The 15,529-nt window shown below is 41.4% G+C and overlaps 1 protein-coding gene across 1 annotated transcript; it reads right to left on the reverse strand.

The window, feature by feature from the left end:
* Positions 1 to 5,060: 5,060 nt before the first annotated feature.
* Positions 5,061 to 11,895, reverse strand: myadmb (myeloid associated differentiation marker b). The gene is made up of 2 exons (XM_056420615.1): positions 11,803 to 11,895; positions 5,061 to 7,537 (listed from the first exon to the last, which is right to left on the reverse strand). Exon 2 carries the CDS (start codon positions 7,457 to 7,459, stop codon positions 6,578 to 6,580), a length of 882 nt encoding a protein of 293 aa, XP_056276590.1. The 5' UTR covers positions 7,460 to 7,537; positions 11,803 to 11,895; the 3' UTR covers positions 5,061 to 6,577.
* Between the last annotated feature and the right edge of the window lie 3,634 nt (positions 11,896 to 15,529).

A 15,529-nucleotide genomic window follows, 5' to 3' on the forward strand; every position in this document is an offset into this window, starting at 1 on the left:
TGACTAACTATACGCTGAGGTATGTGGGGGTCCAACAGAGCAGCTGGGCACACACACACACACACACACACACACACATAATAATAGTACAGTCAACACCAATCCTGCAACTATAATACTGGTACTGACTCAGTATGCACATTCATACAATGCTTATAGTTGTGATTTTACCCGTAATACTATCAGCTTTATAATTATCAGTGGGCTGATATCGACGGTGTTAACACTCACAATAGTGCTAGTGTCCTTAATGCGAACTGTATCTGTTGAAAATCAGTTATTAAATCAAAGTTTTACATTTTTGCTTCCTCGTCGAGGGTTAAATGAGAAGATTGCCGGTTAGCGTAGCTTAGCATGAAACAGGGTGAAGCTTCCTGTGTCCAAATGTCTGAAAAATCAATTAATTAACGTGTTGCATCTTGTTTTTGATTATACGCGGGACTATTTCTTTAGCCAGGAGCGGCAACTTCCTTCCATAAGTTACAGCGGGTTGACAGGAAGCGCTCGCACCTGGTCCAAGAAACGGTCCCGACGTCCTGAAACCACACCCTGTTGTTTCACAGACGGACTGAAACGGGCCTTCGGGGCAAAAGGTCAACAGGAAATCCTTTTCATGACACGAGCGAAGGGTGAAGGAAAGTTCAGAGGACAACGTGTTGAAATGAAATGAGCATATTAAGGGACAAGCCAATGAGATGACTCTTCTCTCAAACAGAAAGGGAAGAGGGAAGTGTGCGTGGGAAGGTCGTGAAGGAGTGTGTGTCTGCGTGTGTCACGGATCATGTGTGTTCACTCGAGACTTGTGTTAACTTGTCATCTATAAGGATGTTCTGAAACCTGGCACTTCGCAAATGATGGAAAACAGGCTTCCGGACGCTCGAATGAATGAAGTTATCAACATTTAATGGCAGGGAGTGTAAAACAAACATTCAAGGCCTCACGATCGTGGTCTTCATCGGCTCCTCCGCCCTCGAGGTCCCAGTGGAAGAAGAAAGCTATCTCTAATCCACAAAGTCTTAGACTCAAAATCAGCCAATCCTCACTCTCAAAGGTGAGTCCAGCCTTTAACACCTAGTGATTGGTTCAAAGTACCGCTAGAACAATGGAGGGGTCGAATGTCACTGAACCCCGGGTCAAAACGTCACTTCTGGTCAAGTTGCTAAACAAGTATTTTCACAATAAGAGTCCCGTCTTGTTATTGTCCGTATTAAAGTCACTTTCACAATAAAAGTCCCTTGTTATTGTAACTAAGTCACTTCACGGAATTCAACCGGCTTCGTCAATCTATAATACTAACATAGTCACTCTCATGCAACATACATTAATTCTTGCCATTTACATTTGCATAGAGTAAACATTACCCCTATGCTTCATAATACATTAATAACAATATCAATATTCTCCCTAATATTTTCTATTATAATATCTTTACCTTCGCATTGAAAATACGGAAAGTTATGTTTTTTGATCGTGTATTTTATATTATATATTGTATTGTGTGTGTGTTATAACAAAAAGTATTAAAAACAAAATCATGATCATTGGTGATTTGATTGGTTATTATTATCGACCATTTTGATTTTTTTTGGGAGATTTTGGGAAAAGGTCAAGGTCAAGGTCATGAAAAGGTCAACATCTTCTTGAATCGCATGACATTTGTTGGGATGATTGGTTATTATCCGGGGACCATTTGATTAGATTTTGGGATCAATTGGGTCAAAGGTCAAGGTCATGAAAAGGTCAAAATCTTCTTTTTACCATAGCGCGGTCAATTTTAATCCAATTGGCATGCAACTAATGCCAACATGTTCATAATTCAATGCCCAATCTTGTGATATGCGAAGGTATGCACTCTACCGAGTGCCCGTTCTAGTTCTATATGTATTAATTTAAGGCATAAGACCTCTGCACATGTTATCAAAATAAACTATTTCAACCTAACACTTTCCAGAACAACACGTCCGCGTCGAGCCTGTAAACAAGATGCTGTTTCTGCGGCCTCCTTTCACTGGAGGCTTGTATCAAGCTATTGTCGTGCTGATGACTTACTGCCTTTGTTCCTTTTTTCATGGGTCAAAGTGGGAGGAAGGCCAAGAATTGATTTAGTTACTTCGGGAGGAAGGCCGCTCCCCCGCAGGACTTCGCTGTGTGTGACAGGAGCAAAGCCTTCTGGGAGATAAGTGTGCAGACTCACCTCATGCCAGCAGAGAAGGAGATATGAGATGTGTTTTTAAAGGAAAGTTAAGAGAAAAGCTAATGTTTACAGTACAAATGAAAATATGAATGCTATCTTTTTAGTCCTGATGTGTAATTTGACATAAAACATGTAGACATAATAATATATTTATTTTAAAGGCCCATAATGGAGTTTTTCCCTTTTAGCGCCCCCTTCAGTTTGGGAGGTATTTAACGTTTACTTCAGTGTCATAAATACCCAGTTACGATAGATTCAGCCTCGCATACACTTGTATTGATGACCAGACGAAGTCAGAAACCAAGAAATGATGTCAACCGATCAGGTAAGAATATTCAAAGATTTTACATAAATATGACTGCATAGTTTTATTCATTGTGATATCGGAGATGAATGCTAACATAACCAAAAGAATGACAACATTTAGTTTAGATGAAATACCCATCGCGTTTTCAGCCTATATACGTTGTTTTCTAAATGTTTGAATGTGGAGTACGTGTGATCGAATACAATATTGTTGACGACACCAAAAAGCTACATATTCATAATTTACATTGGAACGTGTAATTCATTACAAGAGACTTTGCTTGCTTCGCCCAAATAACGATAGAAATACATTACAAAGAGAAAAAATTTAAAGGAATGACAGACAACACGTAGTGTATAAATATTAAAACAAAGATTATTAGATATAAATTGATCAAATCAATCATAATGTTTTTGATAAATAGCAAACACAGAATATAATCCACATTTATCTGTCTGGGGTAACTGACACAAGTAAAAAGTTTAGCTTGAAGATCACGGTAAAACATGAACAGTAGAATATAAAATGTATTTCATTCTCAACCTCATGCTATATTCTCACTTTTCATATGCTAAATATACATTCTGGCAATTTTTCTTCATTTAAAAAAAAGAAAAGTAGATATACTATAATTCAAACTTGAAATTAACTCTTCAAGAAGTGATGGTGTTCCTGCATTGTGAACCAGGTCCACGGACTTGTATTTAACTAGCCGGTGGCTGGTCTTGCTGCACCGTAGCCATGTTCGCATGCCGGAGGCCACAATCCTTCCTCAAACTAAATAAACCTCACGTCACGTCATTGTGTCTCCTTTCCTGGTTGTCGATTTATGTGTCGACTAAAACCGCGTTCGCAGCCCTCAGAAGCGCTGGTTCACAAGTCGTCGATCCCCCCGACAGTCGAGGCTCTGAGAAACATGGCCGCCCGTCGTAGTGGAGCACGAGGCGAGCCGAAGGGATCAGTGAAGGGAGGAGGGGCGGAGAGTGTGTTGAGAGATAAAGTAAACAGCTCGTGTAAATAGTGTGCGTGGAGCAGATGCTGATTTATACTCGGTTTACTTTCAGTTCAAACACTCAGCTCTGTGAATTCATTTGTATGACACAATTACAGCCAATTAAAGATCTTTTAGCCTTTTCTCTTGCCTGGGATTGTGCAATTAGCTTGCGTTAGCTCCTGTGCTACGAGCCCATCGTTGTTGTAACAGTTTAGCTCCACGCCTTCCTTTTTGTAATAGTTGTTTTCATCCTGTCACACCATCTCGTCAGTCCAACTCCCCTCACCTGCCTCTGATCACCTCGTTAGTCCCTCATTCCCTTCATCTGGTCCTCACGCCCTTCTCACCTGCAGAGCATCCCCTCATTAGTCCCTCACTATTTAGCTCCCTCACTTCCACTTGTCCTCTGCCAGTTTGTCTTGTGTTTTCGTGCCAAGTTCTCCAGCGTTATTAGAGTATATTCCTGACCTGCCTGTTCTGACCCTGCCTGCCCGCCCTGACCTCTGATTCTCTGCCCCGCCCCTTTTTGTACTTGTTTGCTTCTTCGACTGATCTCCCGGTTTTGACCCAGCCTGTTTCCAACCAAAGACAATAATCTTTGTTACTCCTGTCTGAGTCGTGCTTTTGGGTCCACTCTAATAGCGACGTGACAGTTGTCGGGGTCTTATTGTTGTTGTTTATTCTGGGCACAAAACCTTCTTATCTAAAAAGTGTGAGGAGACCAAATGTGTGAGTTCCTGACCAGTTTTACTGGCCACTTTATGTTATCTTGAAGGGGTAAAGCAGGCATTTCAAAGAGATATGGGTTTGATCAGGAGCGTTGTTTGGCCTATTTTAGAGGGGCGACAGCCTAAAATAGGACTTTATGTGATGTCATTAAATTAAACTATTGTTTCTCACCTGGACACATTATGTATAACTGTAACATGCTACAAAGATCTCTTTCTATTGAACGGTATATTTGACTAGTTCATCTTTATCTCAGTGATAGTGAGCAAAACATATCACTGTGACCCTGAGGTGCTGTCTCTTGTGTTATCATATGTAAACTGAATGCAATACAATCACGCTCTCTCTGATTGACCCAATCTAGGAACTGTCGAAAACAAAAGGTCAGGAAAACACAACGTTACTCAGTTTCAGCTGATTTACATGAATAAAAACATCGTTATGAATTTTTTATTCTATACATTTAGTTGTCAATACATCTCCGTGAACGTTACACGCCGCTCCTTTAACTAAAAACAATGAAATAATGTTCTCAGCTTACCTGAAAAGAATTGATAAAAAATTGTAAAGAGCGATTGATGACACTATAAATGTAATTCACTATATATCTTCTAGTGGTTGTCTGTCTTGACTTTATTTGTATTTTAATTCATTGTATTTTTTATTATTCTTTTTTATTTTCTTTAAGTTTTTCGTTTTGTCATTTACAATGTTTTGCTGCGTTCTTCTTTGTTCAGGTAAATAAATAACAATTATAAAAATCAAAAAAGTAAAAATCAAAAACAAACAATTAAATCAATCGCACACACACACACACACACACACACACACACACATCTGTTTAACATTTTATTGACACACTGGATTATTTTCCAACAACACTGATTTGGTATGCACAGTTGAAACATGAACAGTGGAATATTAAAAAAAGCTGAAGAATATGACACTAACACTCTCTAGAGAGAGAGAGAGAGAAGCACCTCTGCATCAGCAGAACAAAGCCTACCGACCAAACTGAACAACAGGTGTCCATTTAGTGGCGGGAGTTGAAAATGTGATATTTGGAGACCCCAGACTTTAAACACATAATACTTATATTAAGTGCACTTTAAACATAATTTTCTCCACATATATATACTTGGCATTGATTGTAGCTTGCAGATACAGATACACAGATATCATAATGGGAGCTAAAAGCTAGCCTATAGCAATCATCTGAACAACATGAACACTATTTTTTACTCTTCTTTAAATGTGACTTAACAAGAAAATGGCATGAAGAATACAATCTGACCAGCTGCTCTGCAGACTGCTGGGAATACAAACCAGTCAATGTTGCATTAATTAAAAATTATCAAAAATCAAAACAAAACTTTCTTAATAAATCTTGGATTTCCATTTGTATGGCATTCAAATATTTTCTCCGACAATTAACTTATTCTCGCTCTTAACAGCTTGTTGTTTTCTAAATTTTTTCCTCTAGTGATTAAAAACAGAAATACTGACAGTCATAAAAAATTGGAACATAAGCTCAAAGCATCGAACTGACACACAAGATGCAAAACAAAAGGAAATGTAACAAAAACACAATAATAAGCCGGACTATGTTTACATGCAGATAGTATTTTGTATGTTCGCTTGTATCGTTTTTTAAAGTCTTGGCATGACGATTCTTCATCTAGCTTACTCATATCCAGATCCTAAACATATTGTATTTGTATTTTACATTGGGCAAATGATCTGCCCGTTAATCAAGAAAGAAAAAAAAGATCCAGCAATCACATTCAGGTCTCTCATAATCAAGATTAAAGTCAACCCAGGTCACGTGACATTGATAATGCTTCAACACATGAACAGAGAGCCTCAGTAATTTCAGGGAATATTGTTGTACGTGTAAACATGGCCATCGACCTCCACCCCTCCCTCTTCTCTCCCTCTGCGTTCCGAAGCAGCACACTTTAAAACTAAATCAAATTCGGCAGGTTTGCAAAGGCAACAGGGGGACGAAATAACCCACAACACATTGGGTTGACTTTAAAAAAGATAAGTTCACTGTCTATATTACATTATATCCAATACAGCCAGAGTCTACCATTACACGAGGACGTTGGGCCCCTTCTACTTCTACTATTTTTTACCAATATGCTAAAAATCTCATCCTTAAATATTCAAATGTCTAAGTCGCCCTCGATAAACTAAACCCGTTGTGGTATTTCGGCACAGGCCGCTCCCTTCAATGACCCACGAGCTCCGTTAAACAAGACCGCAGTGACTCGGCAGCCTTTTGAGAACCTGCCAAATTAAATTTCATTTGCATGCGTACTGCTCGGCCTAAACGCCTCTGTCTCGTCCCTCAGGCGCTCACGAACACCAGGCGGGTGGAGTAGATCAGGTCGGCCAGGTAGAGGACGAGGTTGACCCCCGTGAGCACGGCCACCGCCATGAGCTTATCCCAATCGCACAGCCCCAGCTCGGTGTTGCAGAAGTGGGGCCTGTCTTTCGACCCGCCGTTCTTGGGGTCAAAGTTGAAGATGGGCCAGACGATGGTCGCCGACATGTAGAGGACCACGGCCAGCAGGGCGTAGCCGGAGAGGAAGCGGGCGAAGGGGAAGGGCAGGCGGCCGGTGCACTCGCCGACGCACAGCAGGATGACGGCCGCCGACAGGATGAAGCAGATGCAGTAGACGGACATGCAGTACTTGAGCGCGTGGTTCCGGTCGTACACCACGGGGTCGCTGACGAAGACGAAGATGATGCAGGCCACGAAGGTCTCGCAGACCTTCAGCAGCCCGGGCGCCGTGGCCATGTAGCCGGCCACCTCGCCGGGACGCGCCTTGCTGATGCTCACCTCGGCGATGTAGGCGATGGTGGCCAGGCAGGAGAAGACGGTGGCGACGATGCGGTAGGTGCCGACTTCGCCGTGGCCCGAGGAGCCCTTGAGGAAGTAGAGGGGGAAGATGATGGAGGCGGACAGGCAGAGCAGGGCGGCGTAGCAGGCGAAGGTGATCGGGAAGTTCTTCCAGGAAACGGGGGCTCTGGCCTGGAGGCCGAAGAGCTCTACCAGGAGGACCACCAGGCTGCCGGCGAAACTGAAGGCCCAGCAGAAGATGCACCAGTCTCCGGTGCCGTGGTGGATTCTGGCCCCGTGCACGGCCAAGGAGAAGGCCACGCAGGAGAAGATCAGGGCGGCCAACCGCGTCCACAGGATCGGACTGGAGTGGAGGACGATGGCCATGATGTATGAGGAGGCGTGGGAAGCTGAAGTGGATCCTCGGGTTTTATACCGTCAGCGAGTCGGAGAAGGCAGAGAAAACTGTAAGAAGAAGAAAAAAGAAATCGTTAGCCAGATTTCGGATGGAGTACACGATACATCCACACGGGGGCTGAAACGGGCTCCTTCTTTTACAAAAGCACACAACGGCGTTATTGTATTTTTATGAGAAACCATGAGAACGCAATTTTGAAACGGCAAACAATGACCGAATTGTGGTCGAACTCCTCGCGCCGGGCTCTCAAATCATCTGGTGAACTCTCCACCTCCCCCCCCCCCTCCCCCGTGTTACTTTCTGCCCCCGCATCGAACTCCAGACTACACTTTTCCCCAACAGCATCCGCGAGCGGCGAGCAGACCGTTTCCCTCAGACATTCCTCCACGCTCATCTCCTCTGGCGGGCGTGGCGCCGCAACCTCCACCGACCCCACGGCGCGTCCGTCATCGGGCTCTTAACACGGCCCTCTTCACTCCCACTCGCAGGGACCTCGGCCACATTGCAAGGTAATCTGTAATCTGAGGGGGGAAACATGGCTCTGAATCTAGTCTTCACATTCTGACCTTTATGATGGAAAACTGCTTCTTTAACCCTTGTGTTTTACCATTTGAATAGCTGGGGTTTAAGCCCCTGAACATCTACTTTTACACAGAGAGAGAGTTGTGGGCCAGAGTAAAAGCCTATTTTGGTTATTTCCCATGAGACATTTTGTTATATAAAAGTGGGCGGGGGCTCGGTTGGAACTAAGGATATCACGTACTTCAGGGCACCATTTATGATTTGGAGTATTCGGAGAATTCAACTATTTATAAATAACACCTTAAACGTTGTTAGTGTGGTTGTTAGTCAGGAATACGAGACGGTATGAAGAGAAATAATAGATAATAATAGATAAATAATAGATAATAACACTTCTCGGCCTCTAGATTACTTATCCTTCACGACTGTTGCTTTTGTTCTTTATCTCATCCTCCCTTCCTTCTCTCAACGCGCTTGTCAAGTTCATCTTCAGTTGGTGATTTCCTCCACTTCAAGAACGATTTTAAACCAATCAGCACGGCTTAAATTTAAAGTTCTAACACACATATTTTAAGATGCAGCTTGTTAAACAGAACTGCCAAGAGAAAACCTCTGTTTGTATATTTTTGCCGAGAGTTTAGAAGATTAAAAGCAGCCACTGTAGCAACAATAGACAATTAAAGAATAATGTGAAGGAAAAAAAGTAGCACAAGTGGAAACGAGTCATAAAGTCAGAAAACCACCGCTGGTCACATCAGACTGAGCTAGCGTGTGTTTTATTGCTTATGAAATTAACTCCTCGTTTGTACGACTGAATGCAAATTGGATTGAATGTCTTTTTAAAAGTTACAGTTTCCTCTCCAGCTGAAGAATCGGTTTTTCGCTATAAAGCTCGACTGTGTTGTCTTTTATGCTGGTTGATTAACTGCAAAGTATTTAACGTATATATAAAACCGAGAGAAAGAGCAACTCCTCACATTTGAAAACTTGAAACCAAGCATTGTTACTTGATAATGTGAAAAAGTGTTAAACTAAACTACAGGATGTCCTTTCTGAAAACTGAGTGTGACGTCATGTTTTCATTCCCCTCCCCCGCGAGATAAGGTGTGAAACGGTTGAATTCATCCGAGCCTTTGCAAGGAAGTGAGGTTTCTTTTCACCCAGCAGACTCAAACCGCAGCTCGCCGTGCAGTTGCAGGTGATGCACTGTGGTCTAATGAGGCTACTGCCACTAGTGCAGAGATCTTCATCCTCCTCCTCTTCCTCCTCCTGCGCGTTGGTGCACAGTGGCGTCCATGTTGAGAAGCTCCTGCTCTTTGATTCAGAGGGACTCCGAGTGACGGATGTTTGAACTCAAGAATAGTAGATTTTTTGGGGTTTAAAAAAAAGTCTTGAAACAAGCTGATCTGCTCCCAGAGGAACACAATTCAACGTCCAGCCACACAATCTCATCGAACAGGACAAGATGGACATTCTCACAGCTGGAAAACGCCTCTGACCCCCCCACTGGCCGTCCTCCCTCTCCCGCCCCTCCTGACACCCACTTGGCTCCACGAGTGCTGCGTTCCCCGTCTCCCCAGTTTACACAGAGAGGCGGTTATAAACAAGGTGAACAAAGCCTGTATACATTAGCGCCGTTAAACATCTATAAAATAGTCGAGGACGGGGAGGCGGGAAAAAAACCTAAAAACTGCGCCGGTGGCGAGGATATGAATTTAAGAGAACTTTTCTTTTTTCTTAAGAGAGAGAAATGGGAAACGAGACCCCTGAAACTCCTGCAGGATGACTACGTTGAAGCAAAGGGGGAGGGGGGGGGAAGCCGGGGAGGAACACGGGGGAAGCCCTGTGTATCACAGGCCTCAGAAGGACACAGTTTAAACACAGTGATGGAGTGGAATAGCAGAGACGTGAGTCACCACCGGGCCCCTTTCTTTCACCCCCATCACCTCCTCCCTAATTTCTTGTAAGATTTTCCTTCTCCCTGATGCGTTCCAGATGTGCTGCAGACTGGCTGCTGCTGAACAACTACTAACGTTGTCACACGTGCCAAGTTCTTTCCTTTCCTCCCTTTCCCTTCCTTTCCTTCCCTCCTCGTAGTCCCATTCTGGCGCTCTCTCTCTCTCTCTTTTCCATCAGTTGTCCTCTTTCTCCCGCCCAGCTCAATACTTCCCCCTCCCGCCTTTAAAAGCCAGGGTACCAATTATGCTTCATGTAAAAATTAAAATAAACACTCAGAATAAAACGTATGTACGGAGGAGTCGTAATGGAAAAATCAATCCCGCCATTACTTTGCTGCTCGTGGACTCAAGTCAGGAAAGAAATGGGCGAGGAAAATGGGGGAGAGAGAGAGAGAGAGAGAGAGAGAGAGAGAGAGAGAGAGAGAGAGAGAGAGAGAGAGAGAGAGAGAGAGAGAGAGAGAGAGAGAGAGAGAGAGCAAAGAAACGAGAGCACGTGTGGAAAAGGGTCTTTTTACACAAAGAGGGGCACTTCCCCCCCAAATATACGAGAGGGTCTGGAAATCGGTTCACACATCGGGACGGCAAACAGGATATGACACCGTCATGCTCCTCTGCAACACTTTCATGCAGACAGCAGGGGAGTGTGTCCTGCACACACACGCACACGCGCACACGCACGTAGATATTCAGTGTTTGTCTGAGGCAGAGAGGTCATGTGCGCTGCTTGTTTGGTTGTCATGACACAACATCACTAACTTGATTTCACCGATAATCCACTTACAGGGGGGACCTGTGGATCGAAGCACAAGGCGAGCGCTTTATGTCGGGATATGAGTGTCTGTTTTCCAAAGCTGCAGGCAAAACGTAACTTTCCATTTTACTTATTTAAAAAAAATTATGTTTAAATCATGCATTTTCTTTCAGTTTTTCCTTTCTCCCTTGACTGGTGAACCATCAAGAACACAAGATAATAAATCTCTCCTCTTTTTTGAGAGACTTAAATTGCTTTTTTTCTGACCAAACAACAAAGAGGGAATCTTGGACCCATTTTGGCATTTTATTGTGGAACAACCAGGAGGTTTTTGGTGAGAATCGTCTTCATTACCCCTAAATTACCCCCAAAATCCAGTAAACGTCCCCATAGAGGATTTGAGCACAGTGTGTGTTGGGCGACTTCAGAGGTTCATTCATTGACAGTGAAGGTGGGTGTGCCGCCTGCCGCACCCTGATCTCACCATGCACTACACACTGCAGACAACTACACACAAACACACACCAACACAGAAATACATGTCCAGAAATGGCATTTTTCTTCTGTTTTTTTGGAACTGGGCTGGAAATGAATAAATAAATTCATATATATATAATATAATATATATATATATATACACATATATATATATATATATATAAATTAAACTTTAAGAAATTACAGAAGATCTCACAACAAAGATACTTCGTTTTAAGTCAAACAAAAAGTATAATAAAGGGTCTATAAGTACACCAAGGAGCCACTTAGACTAAATGTAGTCCTGTAAAAGGTTTCATTTTCCTCCTCACTCTTTTTGTTTTATTCAGGTATATTTCTTATTACTTATTTCGAGGATACAAAAAATAAAAGCAGTTTTTAAAAAAAGACTAAACATTCTATAAACATGCACGTAATCCCCCTGTGGCTGCTGATTGCATCACATTCTCATTCAGGTAACCAAGATGCAACAAGTTGCAGCTGAACGAAGTCTTTAAAAACAAAAAAGTTCCCATACCGCTAAAATTACGACATTGAGTTGTGTATAAAGCTATTTTCGAAGTTTGATCTAAAAGTTGTTTACCTTTCTGCTCGTGAGTGTCTCGTTTCTGCGGGACCTCCAGCGGCAGAGAATCGTAGATCGTGACTCCTCGGCTCCCTGACTTGACCAGCAGCTCAAAAGAGCAGCTCCCCGCCCAGTGAACCAAATTAGGCATCAAATGTCTGCACCGTTATTCACATCTGTTCAACTCTCCTCCTCCTCCTCCTCCTCCTCCAGCAGCCTGCAGCCCGGGATACTGGCTGCTTTACACACCAGAAGTTTACCCTCCCTTTAAACTATACATTTATAAATATAATACAACATATATATATATATTTATGTTTATATATATATATATATTTATGTTTTATTATTATTTATAAATAAATATATATATATATATCTCTCTCTCTCTCTCTCTCTCTATATATATATATAAATATTTATTTTAGTATTTTTTAAAGTATTATGAATAAAAATAATTTCGTATTGATCCCTGTTATTGGAAATAAAAGTGCACTTTAGTGCAATGATGTCTGTGTCAATAAAAACAAAAAAACACAAATAAAAAAGTATTTTTTTCAAATCTTTTATTTTAATTCAATGAATCATAAATTCACGTGGACTGAAAACATCGGTAAACTAATAAAGTTTTTATTTGTCTAAAAAATGTATGAAAAATAAAATATAGAGCCTAGTTTAATCCCTCAAATGAGTGATTTATTTCGTATGATTTAACCGGAAGTGGGCTGTTTCACTTCCCCTCCAAGTATTACCAATGACAATGTCGTCATATTGATTTGAATGCCCCTGTGATCGGTGTTACTATCGACACTAAATATTTGTATGAATCATCGGACTATTTGTACGCGTTGCTGAGCAACCGTTTTTTATTTACTCAGAGATGAAAAATGACGCGCTTCCGGTTCGTGTTGAAAGCGAGAGACAGAAAGCGAGGGAGGTTTGCTCTCACACGCACATTCTTACAAGATTGCTTTAATTTGCGTAACACTCACATTCCTTTCCACGTTAAAACATAGGAGGACCGTAATGTCAGAGACTAGCACAGTGTGTGTGTGTGTGTGTGTGTGTGTGTGTGTGTGAACATAATAAGTTACTTTATTATACTTTATTCTATTCATCGCTTTGTGTGTGTGTATGTGTGTGTGTGTGTGTGTGTGTGTGTGTGAGAGAGAGAATAATAAGTTACTCTAGTCTATAATACTCTATTTTATTCATCATTGTGTGTGTGTGTGTGTGTGTGTGTGAACATAAGAAGTTACTTTATTATACTCTATTCTATTTATCGCTTTGTGTGTGTGTGTGTGTGTGTGTGTGTGAGAGAATAATAAGTTACTCTATAATACTCTATTTTATTCATCATTGTGTGTGTGTGTGTGTGTGTGTGTGTGTGTGTGCATATGCATCTGCATGAGTGTGAAAATTAATAAATTACTCTATAATACTCTATTCTATTAATCTGTGTGTGTGTTTGTGCGTAAGCGTGTGTGTGTGTGTGGGTGAAAATAATAAGTTATTCTTTTATACTCCAGTATTACTGTGTGTGTGAAAAAAATAAGTTACTGTATTCTATTCTATTTTACTCATCACGGTGTGTGTTGTGTGTGTATGAAAAGTATAAGTTACTCTATAATACTCTATTCTATTGTGTGTGTGTGTGTGTGTGTGTGTGTGTGTGTGTGTGTGTGTGTGTGTGTGTGTGTGTGTGTGCAGACCACATTTGTAGCCTTCTTTGTAATGAGTTGTACTGTTAAATACCACACAAGGCAGTCACCCTGCCACAAAACACATTTTCAAAAGCTGGGTATTTTGCAAAGCATTGTGGGTAAGCGGCAGCCGTCATATGTCATTCATTTGCCACGCTTCAGTACCAGTGAGATGCTTCTGTTTACCAACGGCGACGTCACCAACAACTTTTACTAATCAATTGCGTCTGTGTGAATGTCTGTGTCGTAAAATCAAATAAAGTTAATTCAACCCGCTCGTGTTTTATAGATGAGTAACTATCATAAGAGAAATGCATGTTTACACTACACTTCATTCATACATTAAAAAAACCACATTTCAGAGGAGTTTATCTGTTATTATTATTATTATTAAAATCTGGGTCTTCTGATGAGAGTGTTACAGGAAGACATTAAACATGGCATTAATATTATAAAGTGTGTATATCTACACCAGCTGACTGTATTTCCATATAAAACCCAGACATAATCCTCTGACGGTGCCACACCTGCTAACAGGAACATTAGCAGAGAGACACCACCTCTCCCTCCACACCCTTTTAAAGACACTTCCACCACTCTCGGATTGTTAGTGAAACCCCATCCAGCTGCACTGCGCTTTTATTGAATGTCCATTTAAAATCTGAGTGGAAAAGTCTGTATACTCTGTGGTCCCTCCCTCCCTCCCAGACAGCTGGAGAAACTCATCAGACACTTCCATTTAACAAACAACTTTTTGTATGATCTCACGTATAGAATATGCACTTTTATCTCTTCTCAAATGTCTTCGGTCGTCGACCCTCTTGAGGTCGAGGGTGCCGTGAGCAACACGACTTCCAAGTTTCCTTAAATGAGTGATCATGAAGAAGAAAATAAGTTTGTCAGTACATTTTTAAATCTGTGTGAGGCCTCTGGGCTGAGGCTGAGAGCCCCGCTGCACATCGCAACAGCGCCCTCTGCTGACGGTGGAAGGAACTGCCATTTATCAGCCACACAAAACACACAGAGGGCACTTTTATTAGGATGAAGGCTTTTAAATCTATTTGTAATGAATACAAATAGTTTAATATTCTACTGTAGAGAAAATAAATTCATGTGTTTGCCCCCCCACCCCCCACCCTTTGGTGCCCTTCTCCCTTCATGCAGACAGGCCTTGGTGCCGCCTGCATGTTGTTTGTCTGCGGCCCTGAGAGGTGAGAGGGATTCACAGAAAATGGTAGACGACGCCTAAACAATAACAAGATTCCGTGGCGCCGATCAGACGAGGTCAAAATGAGCTGAACGCAAATACAGTTGCATTTAGGAGGATTGTAGGCAAGTCACTGTTTTAAAAAAGTGCCTCGATTTGACGGATTTAATGCCGTTTATCTTCTCTGATATGTAACGCTCGCGGTTCATTTGCACCCTAGTTATATACATCATGTAAATATATATTCTTGTTATATTTGTGTAATTTTAGAAACAAACGTTCCGATGTGGACGAGTGAGCGTGTGTTGATCACGAGACAATAAATAAAGACAGTTTGTTACCTATAATACTATATCATCAGCTAAAAAGATCACAATGTAGGCAAGTATGTATGTATATATGTGTGTGTGTGTGTGTGTGTGTGTGTGTGTGTGTGTGTGTGTGTGTGTGTGTGGGTGTATGTGTATGTATATGTGTGTATATATATTTTTATGTCTGACATTTTTGTACTTTATATTACTAAACGAATGAAAATATTTAAGTAACAATGTAGGCAAGTAATGTATATACGTATAACATGTATGTAATGTATATATTACATTAAAGTAATTAAGTTTATTATCATGTTCATCATTAAATTCACCGCAACAGTTCACTAATGTAACTCCAGATAAACAATAACGTAATATTGTATTTTGTGGGATCAGATATATTCATAGAGAAAGTATTTTATATTGACGTCATTATAACCAGATTAATCTCACTTTAAAGTTAACTAACTGAGGTTTAATACAAAAATATTTCTCAAAAAACCTCCACAAAAACTGGTGCCGGT

Source organism: Pseudoliparis swirei, chromosome 8 (genome assembly GCF_029220125.1).
Source record: "Pseudoliparis swirei isolate HS2019 ecotype Mariana Trench chromosome 8, NWPU_hadal_v1, whole genome shotgun sequence".
In the NCBI taxonomy this organism is placed as follows: domain Eukaryota; kingdom Metazoa; phylum Chordata; class Actinopteri; order Perciformes; family Liparidae; genus Pseudoliparis; species Pseudoliparis swirei.

Excerpts from the sequence above, each read along its gene's own strand:
- myadmb (XM_056420615.1), bottom strand. The coding sequence starts at position 7,459 with ATGGCCATCGTCCTCCACTCCAGTCCGATCCTGTGGACGCGGTTGGCC.